Below are 24,527 nucleotides of genomic sequence, written 5' to 3'. Positions count from 1 at the left end.
TCCAAACTTCTGCTGTCCAATTTTGGAGAGCCCATGCAAATTGTGGCCTCAATTTCCTCTTCTTAGATGACAGGAGTGGCACCTGGTGTGGTCTTCTGGTCCTGTAACCTATGGACTTCAAGGTCCGACGTGTTGTGTGTTCAGAGATGCTCTCCTCCTTACTGTGGTTGTACTGAGTTGTTATTTGAGTTACTATGTCTTCCTACCAGCTCAAAGCTGTCTCCTCTGACCTCTAGCATCAACAAAGCATTTTCACTGAGAGATCTGCTGCTCACTGGATATTTTGTTTTTGTACCTGTCTCTGTAAACCCTACAGATGGCTGTGTAGGGATTCCCAGTAGATCAGCAGTTTCTGAAATACTAAGACATACAACTATGTTCAGAGTCACTAAAATAACCATTTCCCCCCATGCTGGTTCTTAGTTTGAGATTCAGCAGTCCTTCTTGACCATGTCTGCATGCTAAACTCAGTTGCTGCCATGTGACTGGCTGATTAGATATTTATGTTAATAAGCTATTGAACAAGCGAACCTAATGAAGTAGCCAGTGAGTAAATATATCCTGATGGACTGGTGATCTGTCCACTGTTTACCCTCCTTCTCACCCAATTTAAAGCTAGAATAGGCTCTAGTCCCTCACAACCCTGACATAGATGAGGGGTTAAGAAAACAGATGGATAATTATTAATATATAATCTATGAAAATAAGTCAAACACAAAGTTTAGACACTTAAGTCTTTCGCGCATTCAACTGTAGAATATATTTCAAGTTTTAGCACTAAAAGCTTTTTGACATTGTGCATTCAAAAAAACAAAAAAACAAAAACCCTGCTCTTTTCATGTCTTAATCTAAATCTAAATGACTCCTGTGCGACATACAGGAACTTGTTAAAACTCAGACCTGAGATTTTACTAGGCTGCAGCAGTAAAGGGGGTCTAGCTACGCTGGTGCTAATGTGCACAGGCTCTAGTAACAGGGCGCAGTGGCACAAAACTATCCTCGCAAGAAGAAGCTTTTATATTTGAGCTCTGCACAGAATGAAGTGTACTGCTATGTGACATGGCTGTACAGAGATAAACAGCTGGTGCTTTATACAGTCAGCCAACCCTGCAAACATGCAACACTCAAAAAGAAGCACCACACTTTACAAATAATGCATTTATTTCACAGGACACGGTAAATTCTCAGTGCAGAACTAATGCAGAACATGACAAAATGTGGCCTATAGAAATATGACACCATTGTTACTGCAGGTCACAGATTTTTATGATCTAATATGATATATACAATTTTTATTTCTTCTTTTTATTTATATAAATGATATAATTAATGTCAATATGAGGTATTATATATCATGAGTGCTTTTAAATAGCTTTATAAGTGTTGGATACAATATAGCTGTAGAAATACAACAACGATAATTTTTAGATTACAATTTCACAAATATATTGCATACATCCATCCATTCGCTTATCCTTTTCAGGGTCGCGGGGGGCACTGGAGCCTATCCCAGTGTGTTAGCCCAGTCTGTCGCAGGGCTAACACACAAGGACAGACAACCATTCACACTCAAATTCATTCGCACATTCACACCTAGTGGCAATTTGGATTATCCAATTAACCTATCCCCACAAGCTGCATGTCTTTGGACGGTGGGAGGAAGCCGGAGTACCCGGAGAGAACCCACGCAAACACGGGGAGAACATGCAAACTCCACACAGAAAGACCCCGGCCTGATGGTGGAATTGAACTCAGGAACACCTTCTTGCTGTGCGGCAACAGTGCTAACCACCGTGCCACCGTGCTGCCTATATTGCATACATTTATATATATTTATAATTTCACACATGAACATTATCATGAAGGAATGTCTTCCTTGTATTTAATAACGTGCACAAGTTAGAACTCTTTTAAAAGTACATACCGGAACAATGATGATTAGCAATAAAAAGACTTTTTCAATATAAACCAAACCTTTCCCTCTAAAGTGGCCACCTTTGACTAAAAATACCATGCTAGTTAAAAATTTGAAACCATTTTGCCCAGGATTGCTTACTTGCTGGGTTTAGTGAAGGCCAACGGTGGCAAGTGAGGTTCCAGCGGGAGAGCGCCCTGCTAGTATTATCAGATATTATTTTACAGGCTGCACAAGACTGGAGTTCCCAGCCGTTGTGTAATTAATTTCTCTGGTAGTGGTCCTACATGGCTTACGAAGACCTGGGAAGGCAGGAAATTTCTGTCTAGGCGTAATAACAGGGTGACACCAGCAGGTCTGTGAGCACGAGCAGCTGATCGTCAGTGAAGCACTGTCGATGCTCCTGCCAGTTATCGTGGTGAGTACGCCGAAATTCTGACAAGGTCTTCTTCACCGTCATCTTTGGGTAAGAAAATCAAAATCATCATACATAAACATAATCTAGGTGAATGCAGTATGCACATTTAGAAACAACACCACAAAACACAAGTGAGTTTATCAGCTTTACTGGACTTTATTGGGTTTTTTCCTGCTGTCTTTCATCGAAAACATTGTGGATGCTCATATTAAACCTGTATGAAGACTGAAATCTCTATGATGCAATATTTTTTTCCAATGTTAGCTCTGTATGATATCCTACAGAGCTCTAGTGGCTGGCGCTTTGGCTGTGAACACATGAGACCTGTTCAAACTGCTGTTTTCATGTGAAGGGCAGCCAATCAGAACAAAAATGGCTTAAAGGAGGGAGGAAGGGACCTAAAAGAGTTTGTTTTACACAGAATATGAACTGAGATGTGGCAACAAGGCCACATATATGGTAAATATTTGGTAAATAAGTAATGATCTGAACTATGAATCATGCAAAGCTACTTTTTTAGCATCCAAGAATAAAAATAAACATACATCTTAAGTATCATTTTTAGAGCATGATTCATCACTGCACATTTGGTCCTCTACACGCTGACAAAGCTCAACATCCCATTCATGAAAAAATACAATTATCTGCCTCGTTGCTAAAGCCCTGGTGATACATCAGCTGGCTGATATCGACCAATCACAGATAAACTGGTATCTGCTTTTTGTTGACCAATGAAGGTATCATGAAATTAGGGACACGATCACTTATTAGTCTTTTTAAAAGGACACAGCTCAGTCTTCATAATTAAAAAAAGACCAACGAGGGCAGTCTGATGGTACTTATTATTTTCAGAATTTCTATAAAACAAAAAAATTGACTAAAGTAGAAAAACGACGCAGATCAATCCATCATGAATAATAATCATTAGCTGCAGTCCACTAGTTAGGCGTTTGTATCATATTTAATTTAACAGCATTTTCAGCAGAGTGCTTTTACAGGTTTGGTATGACTAAAATGACTTAAAGGGAGCCAATGTTTCCTCCACTGCTGTGTGCATGTGGGAGAAAGAGAAATACCTGGTGTTCTCATGCCTTCATCTGAGTTCAGTTGAAGTGTTTACATATGCGCAAAAAATGCTGACTAATAGCTCTGAGTTGTTAAGAGGGCTGAAAGGGACCAAGTGTGAAAGCATCCTAGATTTTTATAGAACACAATGCAGAAAAACATGCCTGGGATCATATAGAAATGGTGCCTTCACACAACACATGCAACAGAGCATACATCCAAGTGTATTAACAAACAGTTACTTTATGAGTAGTTAATAATCTTCCCCTTTTCAATGCAAACAAGTATTTTTTATTAAAAAATATGCAGTATATAGCTCTATGTGGTATATGCAGTCTATATAACTGTTAACTGCTCTGTACCAGAGGCCTGAGAGTTTGTCCGCGTTTGTCTTTTTCCATACACTGGTATGTATAATAAAAAGGTAACAGAATAATTTTTAATCTGGCAACCACAGCAGGGAAAATAGGATTGTTATTTCTCAAGTGTGAATGTAAAGATATTTGGCTTCTAGATAAACAAGATGTAATGCATGATTCAAGGCCAAACTTTTATGTAAACTAATATACATGAGCCCAAAGTGATGTGCTGTTTCTCGGTAGTGGAACAATTCCATTATAGTCTGTAGTAAAGTCCTGCAATAAAACGAATGTTGATAGCAACTGTTTTTCTTGCTTCATTTGTTTTGAACAGTGAACGCTCATACCCACCCTTGATTACAGCCACTATCTATTACAATGAAGCCTACACTTAAGTTTAAGTACATGAACTGCAAATTCAAAAGTTCCTGTTTTGGCTGGTAAATCCTCTATCTAGAGACACATAATGTAAAATGCAGATTAGCAGCTGAAAATATTTGCAGCAACGATCTAAACTGTTTACAATAATTAAAAACCAATTTGGAAAAATAATTTATTCATTGCACACTGTTAGAAACTGTTGTTTCTAGTTAGCTAAGAACGAAGTATAAAGTTATTTGGCCAAAGAAGGAAAGTCAGTAATTAATCTGATGATGATGAGATGATAAGAACACCTTCCTGACTTTTTTTTTTTTTACGTGTATTTTACTTGTATCTGTGATTACCTATGTATTTGGATGTGGTTCACAGTAGTTTAGTGATTCTGCAGCAATCGTGCTAATTGGCAGCATGACTGTGAGGATGACACTGTGCGGAAAGTTGGTAGCCAAGTTTGCTAGTATAGACTGATAAGTTAGCACTCCGTTGACTTGCCAAACACTGACATCTCTGACTCCAAATAACCCCAAATGGGGGGCCACGATCCTACTTTGACACGTGAAAATATGAACACCAGGAGCTCATGGATACGGATATCATCATTATGGATATCTCCACCTTTTAAATACAGCCTATGATTTACAGTAACCAACATATGTGTCCTTTACTATAATGGGCAAAATATAATATTTCTACCAGATTCTATTTTTTTCCGACTAATCTTTCCGGTAACAGACATGTTAATCAATATTTTTACAAATACAATATTTTAACTGTATTTTATTGGATTTTCTTTCTCATCTTTTTCACTTTCCTATGGGAGAGGCACTAAACCATCGTCATCATTGGCTCCACACCACTATAATGTATTATTCAAACTCTGCTCTACGGATTACATTGTATGTATTCTTCATGCCTGAAGTAAGACCAAAGACACAATTTTCTCCTCAATTGGACAATGAAATTGTATTCTTTCAGCTCACACTGTTTTGAGCTAGATGTTTATATATGAGTGTGTGTGGTGGGGCTAATGCGTGCGCGCACCTCTATAGGCTGTGGGTCATTGAGATGGCTGCTCAGGTCCATCAATATCTGAGGCATCCAGTCTGGGACATCATAGGGGCTCGACAGGATGCACGCACTGAGGCCGAGCACTCCAGCATGGCGCCGCACTAAATCTACACACACACACACACACACAAAGGGAGAGTTGAAATAGCTCTTCGAATCTCAAGGTTCACATTTCCCCTGGGATAAGAAAGGGTAATAGGGCAAGTATTATTGTGATTGCCTCACTGTGCAATTGTGACGTGCACGGAAATGTGTGTGTGTGTACCTGTAGAGGCCAGCTCCCCTCGGGCCTTGGGGAGGGAAGTCTGACTCAGCGTCTGGAGCTGTGTCTGCAGACTGGAGTCCAGAGGGAAGAACTGGCACTGCAGTAAACCACTGAGGGTGGTGCATGCCATGTCCCTCACCTACAATGAGAAGGAGAAAGGCGGGACAGGAAGGAGAGAAAGAGGGAGGAAAAAACAGGTCCTTGAAGATCAGAACTGACAAATAAAGAGTGCTGTGGAGAACACGAGGCATTTTTAGAGGCAAGGAATGCATGTGCAATTTATTAAGGGAGGCGAGCCCAAGGAGATCGGTGAACAGCAAGGTACACGGGACAGATATAAGCAAAGGAAGGGGAGGAGGAGGAGGGATAGATGCTGAGCTGAGCTGATGTAAAATTCAGTTGCAGAACATCACTGCCTTCCTGCATCACTTTGCATAAATTATGAATAAGCTCTGAGTGATGGTTGAGGCACTGTAACAGACAGTGATACGAGGACAAAGCATTAATCAACTCTACACTCACACAGTTAACAAAATATTAAGAGAAGGACCTGTGTTGGTAATTTAGACAATTCAATTGGAGTGCAGGGGTTATTGATTTTCACCTGTGCTGTACATCCAGATCAATAAACGTAGACAGTTTAAAGGGTTTAAAAGCAAGACAAGTGGGACATTGATTGCTCAAAAGCTGACATTACTCAATATTTCAAGAGACTTCTGTTCTCCGAGAACCAGTTGTAAAGCTTTTTTTTAATTCGATTCAATAAATAAACATTAGTAAGTAATTTAGAGGATTTAAAGTCAAGACAAATAAACAATTATTTTGGGTTTAGCTTGAATGTTATTTTTACATCGTCCAAGCTGCCACAGACAAAGAGATTTCAGGCAGCCACAGTACTCAATCAACATCCCTGTAACTACAGTGAGCACTGAGACAGACTGTTATTTTTAAGCAATAACTGTGAATGGAAAAGATGGATTAAGGTTTAGGTTAGAAAAGCAGCCCTTTATTATCTCCTGACAGAGATCCCAGGGGCTGTGTTAAACCAGCGCTTGTGAATACGTTACCTCAAGCTGCTCATCTAGCAGCAGCTGCATCACCAGTTTTCGAATGCGGAGAACCTCAGCGGGCACACTGAGCAGAGTAAACAAATTGTAGAAAACCATGATCTGGAGGTAGGTCAGCACTGAGAAACGTGCATGCCATGACCTGCTGCCTGCCATCTAAGGAGAGAGGAGAGAAAAAAGGGATGAGATAATGAGAAACAAGTTGGAGTTTGTACTGATGCCCGAAAGGCCCTGAAGGTGATATATTGCTCATAAAAGATATATAAACTCGAGTACACAACATCTATATGTAATACTTTCTCTTTTCATGCAATTAAAATCTTTCAAGAAGCATGTGGATGACTCTGTGAGGCTGTGCCTACGCAATATAAGTATGCCAACATATTCATAATTGCACATCTATTTCACTAAGTATAAATATACACAGAATGTGTATAAATAAGGGTATACCGTATACACCTACCATATTCTATACCACATTCTACACCACTTTGGTGCATTTGGTTACACTGTCCACATTTTAATGCAAAATAAAAACACAGATTGCAACAGAAGAAAGACATTTTGGAATCTGGTGCTGGCCATACCAGCAAAGACCTAATAAACAAACAAACGGGCTAATATATATCATATTTATGTTGTTTCCTGATGCTTGTCAGCTGGGGTTTACAAGATTTCACAAATATCTACTCGTTATCATCCAAATCAATGGTTATCATAATAAATATGTAAACAGGCATTCTTATCATGACTCTTGACCATCTGTATCCATAAACTAAAATATAACTTAATGAGGAAAATTTTTCATCCATCTGTCCATCCATCTGGGTTCAGGTTACCTGGGACAGCCACATCTCCCTCCCCGTAGCCACCTGATCCAGCTCTTCTGGGGGATACCAATTAATTCCTAGTAACCAGTAAAGTGACATAATGTCCTCAAGGCATCCTGGTTCTGCCTCCTGTCGGTGAGGCATATCCAGAACACTGACTCCTTTCGATGTGGAGGAGTTGTGGCTCTACTCCAAGTACCTTCTAAATGACCAAGGCCATCATCCTATCACTAAGGCTAAGGCTAGCCTCCCCTTTAAGGAAGCTCATTTCAGCTGCTTTTATCAGTGATGAATGTGCAGCCAAACATGAAGCAGCTAAGAAAAAAGGTTTAAAGCCTCATCTCAGGGCTAGTTTACCGTGCTGAGCTTTTTGTTTTACAAATCAGATTTGAGAGTTGTCAGCATGTACAAATAAATACTCCAGAGGGGTAGCCAAGATGGTAAGACATGCTTCAGTAAACTATGTAGGAGTGAATGGCATTAATATCGAATAAATTATTTCATTTATTAAAGGTAAATAAACCTTTTTCATGGCACTGTAGGCAGAACAGTACTTTTCTCAGTGTAGTGTATGTGCTTATAAACCTTAATAAATTAAAGCTCAGACCTGATGATGACTCTGCATGAAAAGTCAGTATTAGGGTTAGGTTACAAAACCTGTTACAATCGATTCTGAACGTCTGTATCAAATTTCTGCTGCCTACAAATTACCATAAACAGTTGTTGATCTGCAACTTTTCATTGTTTGACACTGTTGATTACTGTATTTTAAAACTTAGACTCTTCCAGTCAGGACTCTCTGGGAGAGCAGTGGCATGGTTCTCAAACTACCTCAGTAACACGACTCAGTGCATTAAATCTGACAGTCTATGTTCTGACTTTGTTACAGTGCACAACGGAGTGCCACAGGGTTCTGTATTAGGTCCCCTTCTATTTATCATTTACGTAAACAATCTTAGTCTACATGTGCCAGATGCAAACTTGCACTTCTATGCTGATGATACAGTTATTTACAGCTGTGGTTCAACTCTTGTCCAAGCCATTGACTCCTTGCAGAAAGCCTTTTCTGCTGTCCAGCATTCATTACTTCAGCTTAAACTTTTTCTCAACGCAGACAAAACAAAGCTCATGTTGTTTTCTAAATCAAGGAGACGAGCCCAAACAATCCCATCAGTAACTACTCTTGAAGGTAATAAAATAGAGTTGGTTCACACCTATAAATATCTGGGAATCTTAATTGATGACTCGCTTACCTTCAAACCACATGTAGAGAATCTTGTGAAAAACCTGAAGTTAAAACTGAGATTTTATTTTCAAAATAAGTTGTGTTTTAATACAAAGAAGCGGCTTGTTGCTGCAACATTCTTGCCTGTGCTGGATTATGGTGATATTCTATATATGAATGCTTCTGCTCAATGTCTTCGAATGGTTGATTCTGTGTATCATGCTTCTCTGAGGTTCATCACTAACTGTAAATTTCAGACTCACCACTGTGAGTTATACTCTCAGGTAGGATGGCCTGCTTTGGTAAGTCGGAGGAACTCTCATTTATACAGTTTTATATTTAAGGCAATACTTGGGTTGCTGCCTTCTTATATATGTTCCCTGCTTGTAATGAAACATGCTGGTCGGTATTCTCTTTGTCCGCATGGTTACTTGTTGCTTTCTGTTCCATTTGCCCGAACTGAACTTGGTAAAAGAGCTTTTGTCCATTTAGCACCCTTGGCCTGGAACAAACTGCAGAAGGAATGGAAAATGACTGAATTCATTAAGTGCTTTTAAATCTAAACTACAAATCCTTGAGGCCAAGTCCATAACATGTAACTGTTTCAATTAGATTGATTGTCATTTTAACTGACTTTTTTATTTTTATTTGAATTTTATTGAATTTTATTTTTTATTTTATTTGTATTCTTTCACTTATTGTTGCATGTGTGTTGTTGCTGCCTGTGTTTGAGTAATTTCTGTAACTGTGAGACATCTGCTGCTGCCTATCTTGGCCAGGTCTCCCTCGAAAAAGAGGTTTTTAATCTCAATGGGATCTTCCTGGTTAAATAAAGGTTAATAAATAAATAAAATTGTGCACAGCACCAGATCCACATGAAAACCTTTTGGTGTTCGATCAAAAATAAAACAAAGCAATAAAGTAAGGATTTCCCACCAAATGAAACTATTCCTTTAAAAAACTGTTTACACCCAGGACTTCCCAGAACATAAAAGATTTATGTTTAGGTGAAGGTGAAACTAAAAAAATGTTGCAATGCTTCCTCATCCCTTTGATATGAAGGTAGTTTTAGAACCGCTATTTCACAACAGGGGTACCACTCACATAAAAACTCACCGCAGAAATTCTGCGAGCTAATTAAAATAGCATAGGTTGTTTTTAGTCTAACACAATACCTTGGGAGATTAGGCTTGGAACATTGACAGCAGGCAGGTGAGGCAGTTGTGAGTGTGTGCTTTTGTGAGTATTTCTGGATTTGTGTGTACATATTACCTCTTCCAGTGCAGCCAAAACCAGAGGGATGTGCTCAGGATACAGCAGGCCCTGGGACATGAGAGAGAGACACGTGCGTGCATCCTGCTTCATCTCATCATAGCTCTCATCAATCTCCACCGGGGCAATCTGCAGGGGGAGAGAGAAAACAGAGAGAGAGAGAGGGAGAGAGGTAGAAAGACAAGGAGCAACGCACCATTTTGAGTAAATGAAGAGAGAAATTGAGTTTAATGGGCAAGTAAGATTGAGTGGGTAATAATGCTGTGCTAGAACCTGTGTGTGTGTGCGTGTTTGTTCTTACCTTGAAGAGTAGAGGCAGGAGCTGTAGCTGCTGTTGAACAGGAGTGGTAAAGGTTCGCCCTGCACTCGTCATCAGCCATTTTAAGACTGCAAATAGCACATATATACACACATAAACACACAAGGAGAGTTTGAATTGCTGGCAAATGATAAAAAACCCCCACAGAACTGGAGCTGCGTGGCTCTGGTAATAAAACACAATCTATCATTATTTAGTATCTAATGACTTGTATAATTCCACAGCCAGATATTTGTCTGTATAATGGAGATTACAGTAATAACAGAAACCGAAAGAGCAGCAATGCACAAATACTGAGGCAAAAAAATGAGATCTAAATTCAGTCTGTGGCAAGCTACAAAAAAAAAACGAAGCAGGCGTGACTACTGTAATACAATAAAATCTGCAAAAATAGTTACAAAATCTTTAAGTTCAAATAACATTCTATCCTCAATTGCTAGGTAATTTTTATATGTAGAGGTTTGCATATGTGTCTCTCTATCTTTCACTGGAAAAACATTCTGCATAGGTATTAGTTTAAAGTATTTAACATTATAAAACTTTGCCAGTGGTGCCTATCCTCTTTCATCTAATGTAATCTATATAATGGTCTCAAGAATCATTTAATCACAAAAACCTCTCATGTTCAAAAGCATGTATTTTACCTCATTATAACTGAATGTGAATTACTATTTAGGGTTAGACAGTTGAGCTGACTATGACTGTTAACTTTTTTTCTATTTAAATGATTAATCTGCGACTTGAAGGTATTACTCCCTTAACATGTGATTTTCAGTAAATTAGAAAATTCATACACAATAATATAAATAATTGACCTCTGACCTCTGTGTTCATGTCGTCTGCCCACCTGCCTGCTCATTTTTATCTTTATGTTGAAATACCACTTTCATTTTTTTAATCAGTAATTCTATTAGTACAATATAGTACTAATAGAATTACTGAATAGAATATTCAGAATAGAATATGTACTATATAGAATATAGTACAATATATACATATATATACATATGTATGTATGTATATATATGTATATATTGTACTATTCTTAGTTAGTGTCTTGTCTTTCTTGTCTTAATGTTGGTTTAAAATGGAGCACTGTAACAAAAAATAATTTCCCCCAGGGATCAATAAAGTATTCTGATTCTGATTCTGATATTAGCGGTTTTAACTATTTTGATTATTAATTCACAACAATTAAACTGCTACTTTTAAGGTTTTCATACTTTCCTTAGATCGTTTCACGTATTTCTATTTCAGCTAGCTATTTACATTTTTATTAGTAACACCTTATATATGTTTTTAATCAATGCTGGTAACAATTGCAACTCTTTATCTGTTTTGTCTGGATAATACATTACTCAGCCATACAATTAACTAATAAATTCAATTGCTCACCTACATCACTTCAAATTTTGAATTTTTATTCTTTTCATTTCAGCAAGCTACTATCTTTGTAATCAAATTGTAGTTCATATTTATGTAGGTTGTGCCAACACAACACAGCTAGACTCAAAAATGGCAAATTCATACTTCTGACTCTTTGCTGCATTGTCTTTCCACTATAAATGTTATGCAGGAACACTCCTTCATCGAAAAGACAATTTGCTTCTGAATGCTTGAAATTTCATTTTGCCTGAATACAATTGGTTAAATTAGACTAGCCTCTATGACGAAAGCAAAATCAATATGAAATGTAGTTTAAATGACTTCCTTATGTGACCTGGACAAATTACATATTATACTAAAGAGACCTATCCAAATATTGAGTTGGACTCCTTTCCATAATTCCTTTTTGACATGCTTGAACACACACGGGCGAAATTTCCTATCGATCTACACCTCACTACCGTTTAAAATAAATTTGAAAGGTGAAATCAATGAAGAATCACAGCTTTTAATTTGGTCAATCTAGTTTTAGTATGACTGTCTATTTCACCAAGAGAACAAGCTTATATAGCAAGAGAGATAGAGAGAGAGAGAGAGACATGCAGCCACTGTCTGTCCCTGGCCTTGCTGCCTAAAAGACACACAGTTTACTTCTTTTCATCCACATTCTGACCCGTCTTGAGTAGTTTGACAGCCTGGGTGCGCTCATCTGTCTCCTGGGTGTTCTCCTCGTGTACGTGGTTGTGGATCTCCGGCTCCGCTGTGAGGGGCTTGAGTCGCTCTAGGACCCGTGTGATGAATTCTGCCACATGGGGGGAGGTAGTGGGCCGGGTGTGGGGCAGAGCCACGTCTATCATGAAGATATAGGTCAGGACACTGGAGAGAAAAGAGCAGAAAAAGGGTAAGGGAGCAGGAAGGGTAGAGATGAGAGGGAAATACAGTACAGGAGCAGATGAGACAGAGTTAGAGATAAATAACGAGCCTCTAATTTGAACAACCCAAACAGTACACACAAGCTAATGAGATTAACTCATTTAGACACAATTATGTAATGCAGAATAAGTTCTTCACCTGCCAATGCGCTCCCTGACATTTTTATACACCTGGGTGAGTTTGGGCTCCAGGTAGGCTAGCAGCCTGTGCAGCAGTTCAGAAACTCTCCACTGCTGCTGAGCCAGACCTCCCTGAAGCACATACAGCAAACTGACAGAGACAAAGAGAGGGGGCAGATGGAAGAATGGGGGGTCGTTGTGTTATTGCGGGCATGTCTGCTCAGCATACGTCAGCTCAGGTTACTACTGCAGCCTGAAATCAGAAACCTCTTAAATACTGCAAATACTTTGTATGCAGTTATCATGCATACACATACATTACCTGGCATCTCTGAATGAGCTGCCCTCTCCGCTGAGGGGGCTCTCCATCAGCAACTCAAACAGCCAGTGGAGTTTCCTGGGTTCTCTTCCCTCCTGTTGGACAGCATTCAATACGAACAAAAATAATTTTCATTGGCTTTTTATTGTTTTGTTTTTGCATAATCATAATAAAAAAACTGGATAGCTCAAGTATAGCCTTATGCCCTCATTGTTCCAAACAGCACGTTTTATGCTCCAATAAGAAAAGGCAAGAACAGGTTATGGTAAGCAAAGCCATTCTGTTTAATTCAAAGGAATGTGTAATGAATAACACAGTCAATAATGCAGCTAAATGGACTGTCATTTATACAAATACCTAATCAGCCAATCCAGTGCATTTAGGCATGTAGACATGATCAAGGTGACCTAGAGATCAATTTAATCAGAATGGGGGAGAAAGCTGATTCAACCATCTCTAGGGTTTACAGAGAATGGTCTGAAAAAGAGAAAATATCCAGTGAGCAGCAGCTTCTGGGAAAAAATGCTTTGTTGATGTCACAGGAGAACGGGCAGACTGCATTTCTTTCTACACTCTGGGCCCCTTAGTACCAGCTAAGCATCGCTTAAATACCGCAGCCTATCTGAGTACAGTCCTCTGCCTGGTGAGTATAAATGCTTAATAAACATAGATTTAGCAGACCTAATATCTAATATCTCAACTTGGTTTTACTTGTTAGGGTAGCATACTCGCATTAACACTAAACATAGTCAATCAGTTGTTTTCACATACAATGCATACAATAGTACAAATGTGAGCCAGCACTGCACTACCATAAAGGAACAATAATAGAATAGCAAGGAAGAGTTTGTGCTTTAAAAGGTGTCGTCAAGGCAAATCTGACAATTTTCACATGCTCTGTAGACTTTTAAAATATCAGCTTCTGATCTTATTTAGCAATTAAACAAAAAAATGTCCTACTTTTTATAACAAGCCCTGAGTTATCTTCACTATAGTGGATTTGTATGCATGTGAGCAACTCACACAAGCAGTAGCGATGCAGGTTCCCCAGTCTGTGTAGGTTTCCACTGTGATGTTGGTTAATGCCGTCTTGATCAAAGGGCACAAAAGCTGCCATAACTTTTCCACCTGAGGCACACGCACACACATACACAATAATGGAAGTTTTTATTAATATTGACTCTTCTTATCAAAAAGTGGTGCAGTGTGTACGTTTCTCACTGTGTGTGTGTGTGTGTGTGTGTGTGTGTGTGTGTGTGTGTGTGTGTGTGTGTGTGTGTGTGTGTGTGTGTGTCCAGTACCTTGCCGAAGCTCCAGTGTTTACTGCCTCTGATTAACCCTGCAGTAATCTCACACACACAGCGCTGGGAGCTCTCATGGGGGTCACTGGCAAGCTGCTCCAGGTGAGGCCGTAGTAATGGCAGGAATGCGTCACCATAGTTACGAAAGAGCCCCTGCCAATCAAGCATGAACATGTGAGTTTGTGTGTGTGTATTTTTACCAGGAAAAAAGGGAGAAAAAAGGAAAGCAGGGTTTTGTTTGACGCAAGTAAACCGCTGCATGATGGAGAAAAATGAATCACAAAAGTTGATGATAGAAAATGCAGCACTGTGGAGTTCGATTCAGCCTTGGCTAGTGTCATTATGCTGCGTCACTACTTTGTATAAGGTCTGTCAGATCGATTGAGGATGACAACTGCACCTTGAAGAGGAGAAAACGTCGAGGGTTGAAGCTGTCCTTTCCTTTCCGATCCTCCAGAGAGAGAAACTCGATCAGCTGATCAATAAATTCTGGGTCCGAGAAGTATTCAAAGATGATCTTTTCACCCTGTGTGACACACAAACACAGCCAAAATGTAATAATAGGTATAGAGAGGCTTCGCTGAATGATTCTGTGTGTGGCCCTGTATGAGCACGCACCTCACTCATCTCCTCGTATGGCAGGTCATCTTTTGGCTTTTCCGAAGATGCATAGATCATCATTTCTCTGAAAGGAGCAGGAGACAAAGAAGAGGCTGCGATGATTTATAGATAACAACACAAAGGAAAAATCTGGATAGACACATACTGTCTTCAAACAAGCAGCAAGGATAAATGAATGATTATAAAGTCAGTAGTCAGCAAGGCGTCTGAATACCAAGACAGAAGACAGGCACCCAGCTCTATACTTATACATCAATTCTTCTATCTAGGCCAGACAGTAAGTCGTTCCGTCAGCCTTATCTGGGACAGGCCGTGACAGAAGGCGAGTTCAACACCCTGCTAGTTATCCATCCACTCAGAGCCGCGTCATTCGGCACTTAGCCACACACGCATAAACGTGGTCACAATGCCACAAAGCCAAGCATCAAATCAACCACGCAGTTAAGTCAATCAGCTACTTAGCTCCTTGCAAGCAAGCAGTTAATCAGCCTTTCAGTTTCTACATCCAACGCCTCATCTCTCAGTCAGGGTCTTCACCTCGGCCACGAGTAGTATCCCCAGTGTGTCTTCTCCACAAAACACTGAGAGTCCCACTTTTCCTGAGTCAGAGGTAGGTTGTTGCTGTCGTACTGCAGCCAGCGATTTCCCTCCCGATCCCCCACGCACAGCCCATCAGTTTCCTCGATCCCACCTACAAATACAAAGCAATAACAGAAAGCACCCTTTACACTCATACACAAGAGTGCTATTAGTCTTATTTGTGGGGGAATGTGTGTTTGCGGTGGAAAGCTCTTGTGGTTTATAGCAATTTTTAAAGCAAATTTAGATGTTATTGTTTCAAAGTGGTTGATTTCAACTGATTATAACTATTATCTTATTAAAGTTCGAAACTAAAAATCCTGCTTTAGAAATAAACATGAAAGCTGAATAATGTAGTTGGTGGTTGATTGTGTGCATTTGGACGTAAACTCACTGATATCTGATGGCTTTACGGCCACTTTCTTACTCAGTCGTTTCAGCTGCTTCAGGATACCAGCCATTGCCGAGATTGCAACCTAACAGGTGGGAAATATTACCCAAAACAAGAGTAAAACAAGTTTATCATCGTAAGTGTTGCCACAAACTGTAGTGACCCTACTTGACCTCTACAGGGAGACAGTTTTAGCCACAGTCACAGGGGATCCTTTAGGGCCAGTAAAAGTGCTGTGGGTATTAAAAAATGCTGACACTACCGGCAGTCGTTTGATAGCGAACTGGAGAACAGCCTGGTCTCAGTGTTGTAGCTAATCTTTGAATTGTTTCTGCTTTTTATGATAGTTTTTGTGTCTTGGCTCCATTAAATTGCACTTTTTGCAAAAGTCTCTTTTTGCTTAGCTCACACTCTTTTCTTTTGTCTGCGCTGTTCAGTTATGCTTTGGAGAGGTATGACATTTTGCTCAATCACACACCTGAATACAAACAAATAACTGTAAAAGTGAAACTCTAGCTGTGTTTTCAATAAATTCTACAACGCTTTTACCGAGAAATAAATAAATAAATAAAAAGAAATGGTTGTTGAATGTGCAGATGACTAGACTGCAGTGCAAAAATATATATAATCATAAAATCATTCATTACCTCTTTTTGCAGTCATTGTAACATTTTTAAATTTTCTCTTTTTTCATTATTAAAAAGGAAGAAGTATTTTGTCTATATTTTGGGTAAGTAGCAGTAACTGCAAACTGTGTTGCAAGTTGTGATTTGAAAGCACAACAGATTCTAACTGGATTTCAGTGACACTTGCAGGTATGTTTACATGCTGTTTAATGGTCTGCAGCTGAGCAATTAATTATGTATCCTGCAAATTGATGTGAGCACAGCGCTTTTACACAGCAAGTGTTCGGTTATCCAACAAGCTAATGAGCAGGACAAGAGAAGTTAAATAAAAAAGGGGATTTTAGCCAGAGCGCTAATGTGCGTTTTTCAAAACCTGCAGCTCTCACGTTGTGTAGCAACTGCTGTCTGGCTCAGTGTGACCACCTTCTGTTCTCGTGATCCTGTGCTGATCTCACAGCCTTATAAAGATCTAGGATTCTATCCCATTATATGTGTATTTGTCAGTATTGATGAGCAAATTGATTCTTGACTCATGCCCAAAAACACAGTGTCTGGTCTAGGATTAAATCTGACTCCCTCTTGTTTTTGTGTAGTTGCTTTTAGTCTTTGTGGCACTAATTTGCAAGCTGCTAAGAGAGGAACAAAGAACAAGAGATATTTTTCACTTATTCAGATTTCAGTGATAAAATAATAAAAAAAACAATTCAATTTTAAGTATTGTGCAGTTTATGCTGTGAAAATGGAAATGGAAAACCTTGACCGTGAGTTTGGGTGAATAGCCACATCTATTTCCAAATTATCACACACAGTGTTCCACAGGGTTCTGTTCTGGATCCTGTTTCACTTGTATTCCATTTTCTCTCTTTATGTCAGCTTTTGTGATCATTTACTAACATCACTTATCAATGTTATGCCAGTAATGTTCAGCTTTACATCACTTTTAAACCTGTTTTTTTATTATTATTTATCTTTAAAAAATCTTTGAACTGTTAAAAAAAAATCATGAATGTTAGATTATTTACTCCATCTGAATGAAAATAAAAATATAGAGATCATTATTTATGCCCCAGACAGCCTGGTTCCCCGGGTTATTGGAAATCCAGGATTGCTCTCTAGCTACGTTAAAGTACACATAAGCAACCCGGGGGCGAGTTCTGATAAAGAACTGGTTAAGGGTCTGGTTCGTTTTTGTTTTCATCAATTAAGAAATATCAGTAAACCTCCCCGTATTATATCTAAATGTATATCTAACTCATACTTTTGTTTTATCTCGTTTGAACCACTGCGACTCAGTCTTCGTCTCCCTCAGTAAAACCTCCTTGGGTCTACAGCTTGCACAAAAACGATGCTGCAACAGATCCTTCAAGTGCTCTCACAACACACCTCTGCTGACCCCACGGCTCCCCATTAGATTCAGAATTCAATTCAAAATTCAGTTTTCCACCTTTAGGACCTTGCATGGTGAAGTGCCCTCCAACATAACTGAACTTTTGTAGCCATATGTCACCAGCGGGACTCTCAGGTCTTATGATCAGGCCTTGTTATCCCTGTTATCCTCAAATCTAGACTAAAACCTAAAGGAGACAGAGCCTTTGCAATTGTAGCCCCCTTCTTTGGAACACTGACTTCCTTTCTATCATCTATAAACTGAGCAGATGTCAAAAAATACCTTAAGGTTAATTTTTTAAAAGTAGCAATCAGGTGGCATTTCATTTTATTTTATTGTATATTTGTTTTTATGTGATTTGTGAAAGGCACTATATAAATAAATTTACTTCCAAGCTTACTAAAATCTGCCTAATATGCCTTGCAATGGTAGGAGCTCACTGGTTCTTCAGTCATATGAGCTAAAAATTACTATTAATTCAACCATAATGACTCTGATAATGATCTGGGTTTTCATTATAGTTCAGCTTTACTATAAAATGCTCGGATTCCCTGCTATCTGACCCTGGCTTGTCTGGAACATACAGTGTACTGGAAACTTCACATGAGCCAAAGCTCATACAGATATACACATACACACAGACCTTGCGTATGCTGATGGAATCATGCACGAGGCTCTGTGTGAAGTAGAGGACAGCGTCAGGGGGAAGTGGGTGATCTTCCCTCAACAAGAGAGATAGCCAGTCTGTGGCCATGTGCTCAAACTTCCAGGGTCTGAATCATAGGCATATATAAAAAAAATAAAGAGTTGGTAATAATAGAAATGCAGTTCTATGTCTCAGCTCTATTTTCTACTGCCAAGCATTACAAGCAGCACAAGCAGACAGCGTCACATCCTGGCTTCTTTCCATTGGCTCTACATTTTCAAATTGATTTTAAGATTCTACTAATCACTTTTAAAGCTTGTCTGGGCCTGGCCCCAAGCTACCTAGCAGAAATGTTGACTCCGTATAAGCCAGTCTGCAGCTTTAGATCCTCAGGTGGTTCCCTTAGGGCTACTCCAAACTCAAAGCTTAAATCTAAAGGTGCTCATGCTTTTACCATTAGGTCCCCTCAACTCTGGTCCCCTCAACTCTGGATGACCTACAGTACTATATAGCTTACTCATGCTGTTTTCACACAGAATCTTTGGACATTTTTCTGGAGACTTGGTTTGGATATTTTCCAGGTTTCACATGTAGCACACAGAGGGAAATAGTCAGTCTCAAACATGTTTGCACTACTGGAAATACTTCCTTGGTTTAGGCAAGAGAGATGGCTCGATAAAGCTTGCAGGAGGTAGCACACATGACATTCAATGTATTTTTTATGGCGGAATTCAACATCACTTAGACTTTGTACTAGGGAGTTGGCAGGTCAAAGACGGATCAATGTCAAATCCGACTGTATTGGATATTTGGCTCTTTGTGCACCTCTGTAGCGTAAACAGAAATGGAAGTTTATGTGTGAAAACAGCTTTAGTGTATTCTAACATCTCAAAACACATAAACAGTTGGAGAGAAAACCTACAAGTCTCTGTCTTCAAGGCAGTCCAAGAGGTCATTGACTAACTTTTCATATTTCCTGTACAAAATAAAAACAGGTGTTGGTTAGTAGTACCACCCCCGGCTACTAAACTACCAAAATTTTATATAGAAACCTAATAATATATTATAGGAATATTCGGGTTTTGCAGACACATGACCACTAATCACGTATTGTTAACTTGTCTGCCATTTTCAAAATGTGACAATCATGGTGCCAACATCAATCAAGTGATCAACTGCATTAGGGCCCAGTCACACAGACTTAGAGCCTGGAACCACTGGTGTAGAGGGGGATAGTATTCCCAGACTGGCTGCAAGTGGTTGCTGGAGGTTGATGCCAGTCACTGGGAAAAAAGTCCAATCACACAGACTAGTTGATGAGAACTTCACAACCATCGATTGTTAGATAAAAAAGTGTGTTGCCTTTTTTACCTAACAAGTGGGAAAACCTACTTGTGACTCCTTTCGTCATGAGGATATTGCTACTGTTTGAATAGAAGTGACAGTGACAGTTATCTACAAACACTGTCGTGGTACTCTCCAAGCTGTATTGAAACTGTGAAAAGTATAGCTCAAACCAGAAATGGAGAAAATTCACCTTCAAAGTAAAAGCTGCACTTTTCAAAACATGTTGGCTATGGCGCTGAGGCACAAACCTTCTGCATTTCCAGTTTGCTTCACACTTTTTCAAGTAGTTAGCAAGTATTTGCAGAAAAATTTACACCCCCCCCCCCCAAAAAAAAAGAAACAAAAAAAAAAACTACAGGCGAATGTGGCAACCCACCAGCAAACCAAACCATTTCTCCCAGCAACCTCCACAAGCCACTGCCAACCTGTTAGGGAATACACATTTTGGCCTAGCAGCCAGTGGTGGCTGTGTCATGTTCAATATGACAAAAATATAGAATCTTCATGGGATATCATGTGAAAAACTTCAAAAAGACTTTCAATGAACAAGAGAAATCTACTTGTTATCCCTACCGTGCAGCAACCACATTTCTAATTCGCTGACGCTGAAGCCCTTCTTTTATCTCCTCTTTGGATGGTGCTTCTAAACAAGGTGTGGGATTTTTCGATTGTGCAATCTGAATGGCTACTTCTACACATCCCTCAGACACCTAGAGGTAGAAGTGGGCAAAGGGGAGCAGCACACAGTTACAAAAAGTATCAGGTGATGGTAGCATTTTGATGGTTAATGATCACTTTGCTCACAGTGAAGTTGACTCCGATAGTGTCATGCTGGCGAAGGATCCTGTCAGTGATGTCATCAAGCAGACGACCGATTGAGGGTTTTTCCAGGCTCATTGTGGGTGATAAGCCGCAGCGGACCAGAGCGGGCCACACCTGCCCAACCCATTCCCAGTCCCTTGCACTGGCCATAGGAATACCACTGTACATACCCAGAAGGCAGTACAGAGCACCCTGTGAAAAAATGCACATGTGTACAAACATTAAAAGAGATACTAGGTGTATCTTTGCAGCTTCAAAAATTTGCAAATGATGGTCATGTTTTTTAAATATTTAGAACATTCTTGTGATATTATGTAATGATACTATAAGTTATGATGATGATAACTGTAAGTGTGCACTTTTGCAATGTGCTTAAGAAGCTAAACATGTTAAATCTAATATTTACGTGTTTACATTGGGCTCCGCAAGTGCTCAGTGATTTTGTGGTTCTTCACAGTTCTGGGTTCAGTAACATTTGGAGCATTGATTGGAAATTTCAAGGCGTCTCTATGTAAATCTTTATTTGGTTAAACAGTTATTCTCTGTATGGGTTATTAACATGTGGAATTATTACTATTAATTTTATTGTGTTTTAAAGGCACTAGAAACCAGCATCACAAACTACCTCAGCCTAAAAATGCTGCTGTGTGTCGCCTGGTTCATGTAACATGCTTGCCCCATATTTATTGAAACTAAATTAAATTCGTTAATCTTTTAGATAATTGACAAAAAGTTCATTCTTATCATCTGGATGTAGTGGGAGAAACGTCTGAGACTGCTGACTGCAGGTTTCCCCAGTAATATAAACAGTGCATCTCCACAATGACTGAAACTAGCACCACTGACAAATAATGGGCCGTGAGGTCCGTTTCTTGATCATTAATAAATGCAAATTGTCATGACCATTGATCAACAACCACTGATTAATGACCATTGATCAATGACAATTGATGTGGACAAGTGGGTGAAAAATTTGTCTGACAGACAACTCACCCAAGCAGAGAAAAACATCCTTGCAAAATGGTTGAACTTTGCTGTGGCACTGTGACAAATCCCACTGATGGATCTGATCACAGCCACAGAAACAGCAATTCGAAACAACAACATTGGAGACGTGGAAGCAGAGCAACCAGGGACACTGTTCAATCCTCGAACAGTGTCTTTAAATTGTTTTGTTTTTTTTCCTTATACTGTATATGCAATTTTGACAGAATTTCAGGTCCAGCATCTTGCTTAAAACCACATATTCTGTCCAATACTATGAACAATGTGATTATGTTGCTAGTACAGTTATTTTTGCCCAATTACACAAATGAATGGGAAACAATAGAATGAAACAGCAACGTAAACCATTTTCACACATGAATATATCAGGATAAGGCTGCATTTGTCCTTTGTCACATTACTAGAATTACTCATACATGTGGTGAAAGTGTGGAAAAAGTGCGCAGGATGACATATGGTAGCTGTGAATCATCCAGCGTATTGTACAACAGTGAAATCTGTCACAGGTTTTGTATGAGGGAGCTTGCAGGATAAAGACTGGCTAATCTGTGATCTGACAGTGTCAAATTTTTATCTTCATACGCACCCCTGTTGGGTAAGTTCAAGAAAAGTTCAGGGCTGCAGTGAATGTGTGAAAATGGTTTAAATCACTTTTTTTTTGCTTAGAATACCAGGCTTACACAGGCCAGTGCTGTAATACAGAAACTGCAAAGCTTCTCCCGTGTATACAAACCACAGCTGGTGATAATAGTGACTTTTTGTCTAGGAGTTGTTCGTATTGCCATTGCTATTTTCTAAGTACATTGCACAGAGGACCCACTGTTTCATTAAAAAAATGGCTGTATAAGGTTAATAATGACTCCTATACTGAAACATTTTCTTTTTGAGATATAAGAAGATATCAGAAAGAAAGAGGCAACGATGTAGGATGGGTCAAGGCCTACTTGCCAAAAAGGAAGCAGTAAAGCTTCCAAAGCAGTGACCAGTGCAGGACAATGAGGCCACCTACTGAGGACAAAATTTAGCACTACAGATGACGTTTCAGCACCACGGAGAGTGACCAGTATGACAAACAAGTGATGCATTCCTATGTGTTTGCATGCACAGTACCTTAAACTGCTGCTGCGTGACACCAGTGTGTTGTGGCGACAACAGTTGTAGGATTCGGGGAATGAGGTCTCTGTAAGAGAAACTATAGGTTCCCAAGGCAGCCATAAGCACATTCTGTGCCCTGCTGCGTACCTGCAAGGACGAACACGCACACATAGTTTTACAGATGCACATGCATGCATTCTCACACTTTTTCGCTTATATCAAAAGTGCCATCATGAATATAGAAGTCAGCAGATCACTTCTTCATTAACTATTTAATTAACTCTGTCAAGTTACGTGATTTGTTTTGTTTATTTGTGGTTAGCAGGCCTGCACAAGCAGTTACAGACAGACACATTTTGGAGGTGATCCAAAACTGAATTGGGACGATTTGGAAGATTTTGTCATCATTGTTAGATGGGACATTTTAATATTAACAAATATTAAAATATAATATAAAAAAAAAAATCACACACTAGTCCAGATCCAGAGACTCAGTTCTTGCATGGTGTATAAGGAAGGACGTATAATGTTATTGTTACATGATTTTTTTTAATGTGTGTTTTACTTTATTATTTTTTTACCTGGCTATACGTGCTGGTAGAAAGCAGCAGCAGATCACAGAGCAGATCCTGATGAACCACTTTATATTCACTCCCCTCCACAACCATCTTTCTCATCTATTCACACAAAAATACAATCTTCATTTAAATTCTAAATTGCATGTCAATTATGACTTTTTTTGACATCAGACTTTCAGTGGTTAAGTAAAAAAATATGATAATATACTGAAATATCTATTAAAAATGTGAAGAAAATAGTGTTCTCAGTCAAATTATTACTGTGTTGTTTTGGTGAATCATGAGTGGAAAGTTATGTTTACACCGGTAATGTGTACCCTTTCAAAAACCCACCAATATTTTTTTCATGACCAGGCAGTGTTTTTATTAAACAAACCTCATGCTGGAGCAAAATCCGGTCAATGAGTAGAGCTCTAATGTGCTGCTTCTTCCCGAGAAGCTGCAAAAGTAAAAAAGCAAAGTATTGAAATCACCTTGTAAATGACTCATTGAAACAAACAACCAGTAAGTTTGTGTACTTTTCCAACTCACCCTGTTTTCCATGGACTTCTTGACGAGAGTGAAGCTTTTCCAGCGTGAGTCAAACTCCTTCTTCTGAGTGCCTCGGAAAAACATGAGGTCACTGATGATCTGCAGTCAGGCAGACAGACAAAGGGTGCTGTGAGACCTTTGCAGGCCTGCTGCAGGATAAACTAACAACATTTCATATAAAGAATAAAAAGAGAAGGATACCTTAATAATGACAAACAGTGACTTTGTATCATCCTCTGAGTGCTCTAAGATGTGATCTGGATTAAGAGAAGTGGATACAGGTAAATTATGCAAAGACATTTCAACTGGATTGTGGTGAAGTTAAAATCTTCACTCACGTAGCAGCAGTCTCATGGTTTGGCAGATGGACTCTCGGTAGTTCTCCCGTGAAGCATCTGGAGGGGGAGGGATAGAAGAAATACAGAAGCCCCGTATGGGCACAGAATACAGGATGAGTGGCCGCATTGCCAACAGAAACTAATGGGAGATTGAGTGTTTGTAAATATGTGTTATGTGGCTGTTTTCATACCGTAGTCAACACCTATATACAGCTTGACCTCCCCAAGATTCACCATGGAAGAAACTCTGACAAGAAGCAAAGTGTAAGGAGCAAAACGTGACAAGACTGCATGATGTTTTTGTTTCATATATACATAT

The 24,527-nt window shown here is 39.3% G+C and overlaps 1 protein-coding gene across 1 annotated transcript in view; it reads right to left on the bottom strand.

Annotated features, from left to right (window-relative positions):
- Positions 1-1,805: 1,805 nt before the first annotated feature.
- Positions 1,806-24,527, bottom strand: part of LOC102214802 (proteasome activator complex subunit 4B-like) — a 45,556-nt gene continuing 22,834 nt past the window's right edge. The window contains exons 22-47 of the mRNA XM_005736505.1: positions 24,400-24,455; positions 24,209-24,265; positions 24,072-24,127; positions 23,871-23,969; positions 23,716-23,778; positions 23,343-23,438; positions 22,777-22,908; positions 20,644-20,853; positions 20,413-20,549; positions 19,415-19,468; positions 18,490-18,619; positions 15,837-15,918; positions 15,401-15,554; positions 14,861-14,927; positions 14,643-14,768; positions 14,243-14,395; positions 13,965-14,069; positions 12,945-13,036; positions 12,642-12,773; positions 12,244-12,446; positions 10,167-10,252; positions 9,866-9,994; positions 6,539-6,694; positions 5,472-5,610; positions 5,180-5,313; positions 1,806-2,375 (exon numbers count right to left, since the gene is read on the bottom strand). Of these exons, the coding sequence (XP_005736562.1) occupies positions 2,241-2,375; positions 5,180-5,313; positions 5,472-5,610; positions 6,539-6,694; positions 9,866-9,994; positions 10,167-10,252; positions 12,244-12,446; positions 12,642-12,773; positions 12,945-13,036; positions 13,965-14,069; positions 14,243-14,395; positions 14,643-14,768; positions 14,861-14,927; positions 15,401-15,554; positions 15,837-15,918; positions 18,490-18,619; positions 19,415-19,468; positions 20,413-20,549; positions 20,644-20,853; positions 22,777-22,908; positions 23,343-23,438; positions 23,716-23,778; positions 23,871-23,969; positions 24,072-24,127; positions 24,209-24,265; positions 24,400-24,455 (2,983 nt within the window). The 3' untranslated portion in view covers positions 1,806-2,240. The remainder of the gene's footprint in view (positions 2,376-5,179; positions 5,314-5,471; positions 5,611-6,538; positions 6,695-9,865; positions 9,995-10,166; positions 10,253-12,243; positions 12,447-12,641; positions 12,774-12,944; positions 13,037-13,964; positions 14,070-14,242; positions 14,396-14,642; positions 14,769-14,860; positions 14,928-15,400; positions 15,555-15,836; positions 15,919-18,489; positions 18,620-19,414; positions 19,469-20,412; positions 20,550-20,643; positions 20,854-22,776; positions 22,909-23,342; positions 23,439-23,715; positions 23,779-23,870; positions 23,970-24,071; positions 24,128-24,208; positions 24,266-24,399; positions 24,456-24,527) is intronic.

The sequence above is a fragment of the Pundamilia nyererei genome, unplaced genomic scaffold (genome assembly GCF_000239375.1).
Source record: "Pundamilia nyererei isolate P.nyererei 1_Seehausen unplaced genomic scaffold, PunNye1.0 scaffold00069, whole genome shotgun sequence".
Classification (NCBI taxonomy): domain Eukaryota; kingdom Metazoa; phylum Chordata; class Actinopteri; order Cichliformes; family Cichlidae; genus Pundamilia; species Pundamilia nyererei.
Note: the sequence above shows the minus strand (reverse complement) of the source record. Positions and strands in the feature narration are given on the sequence as shown.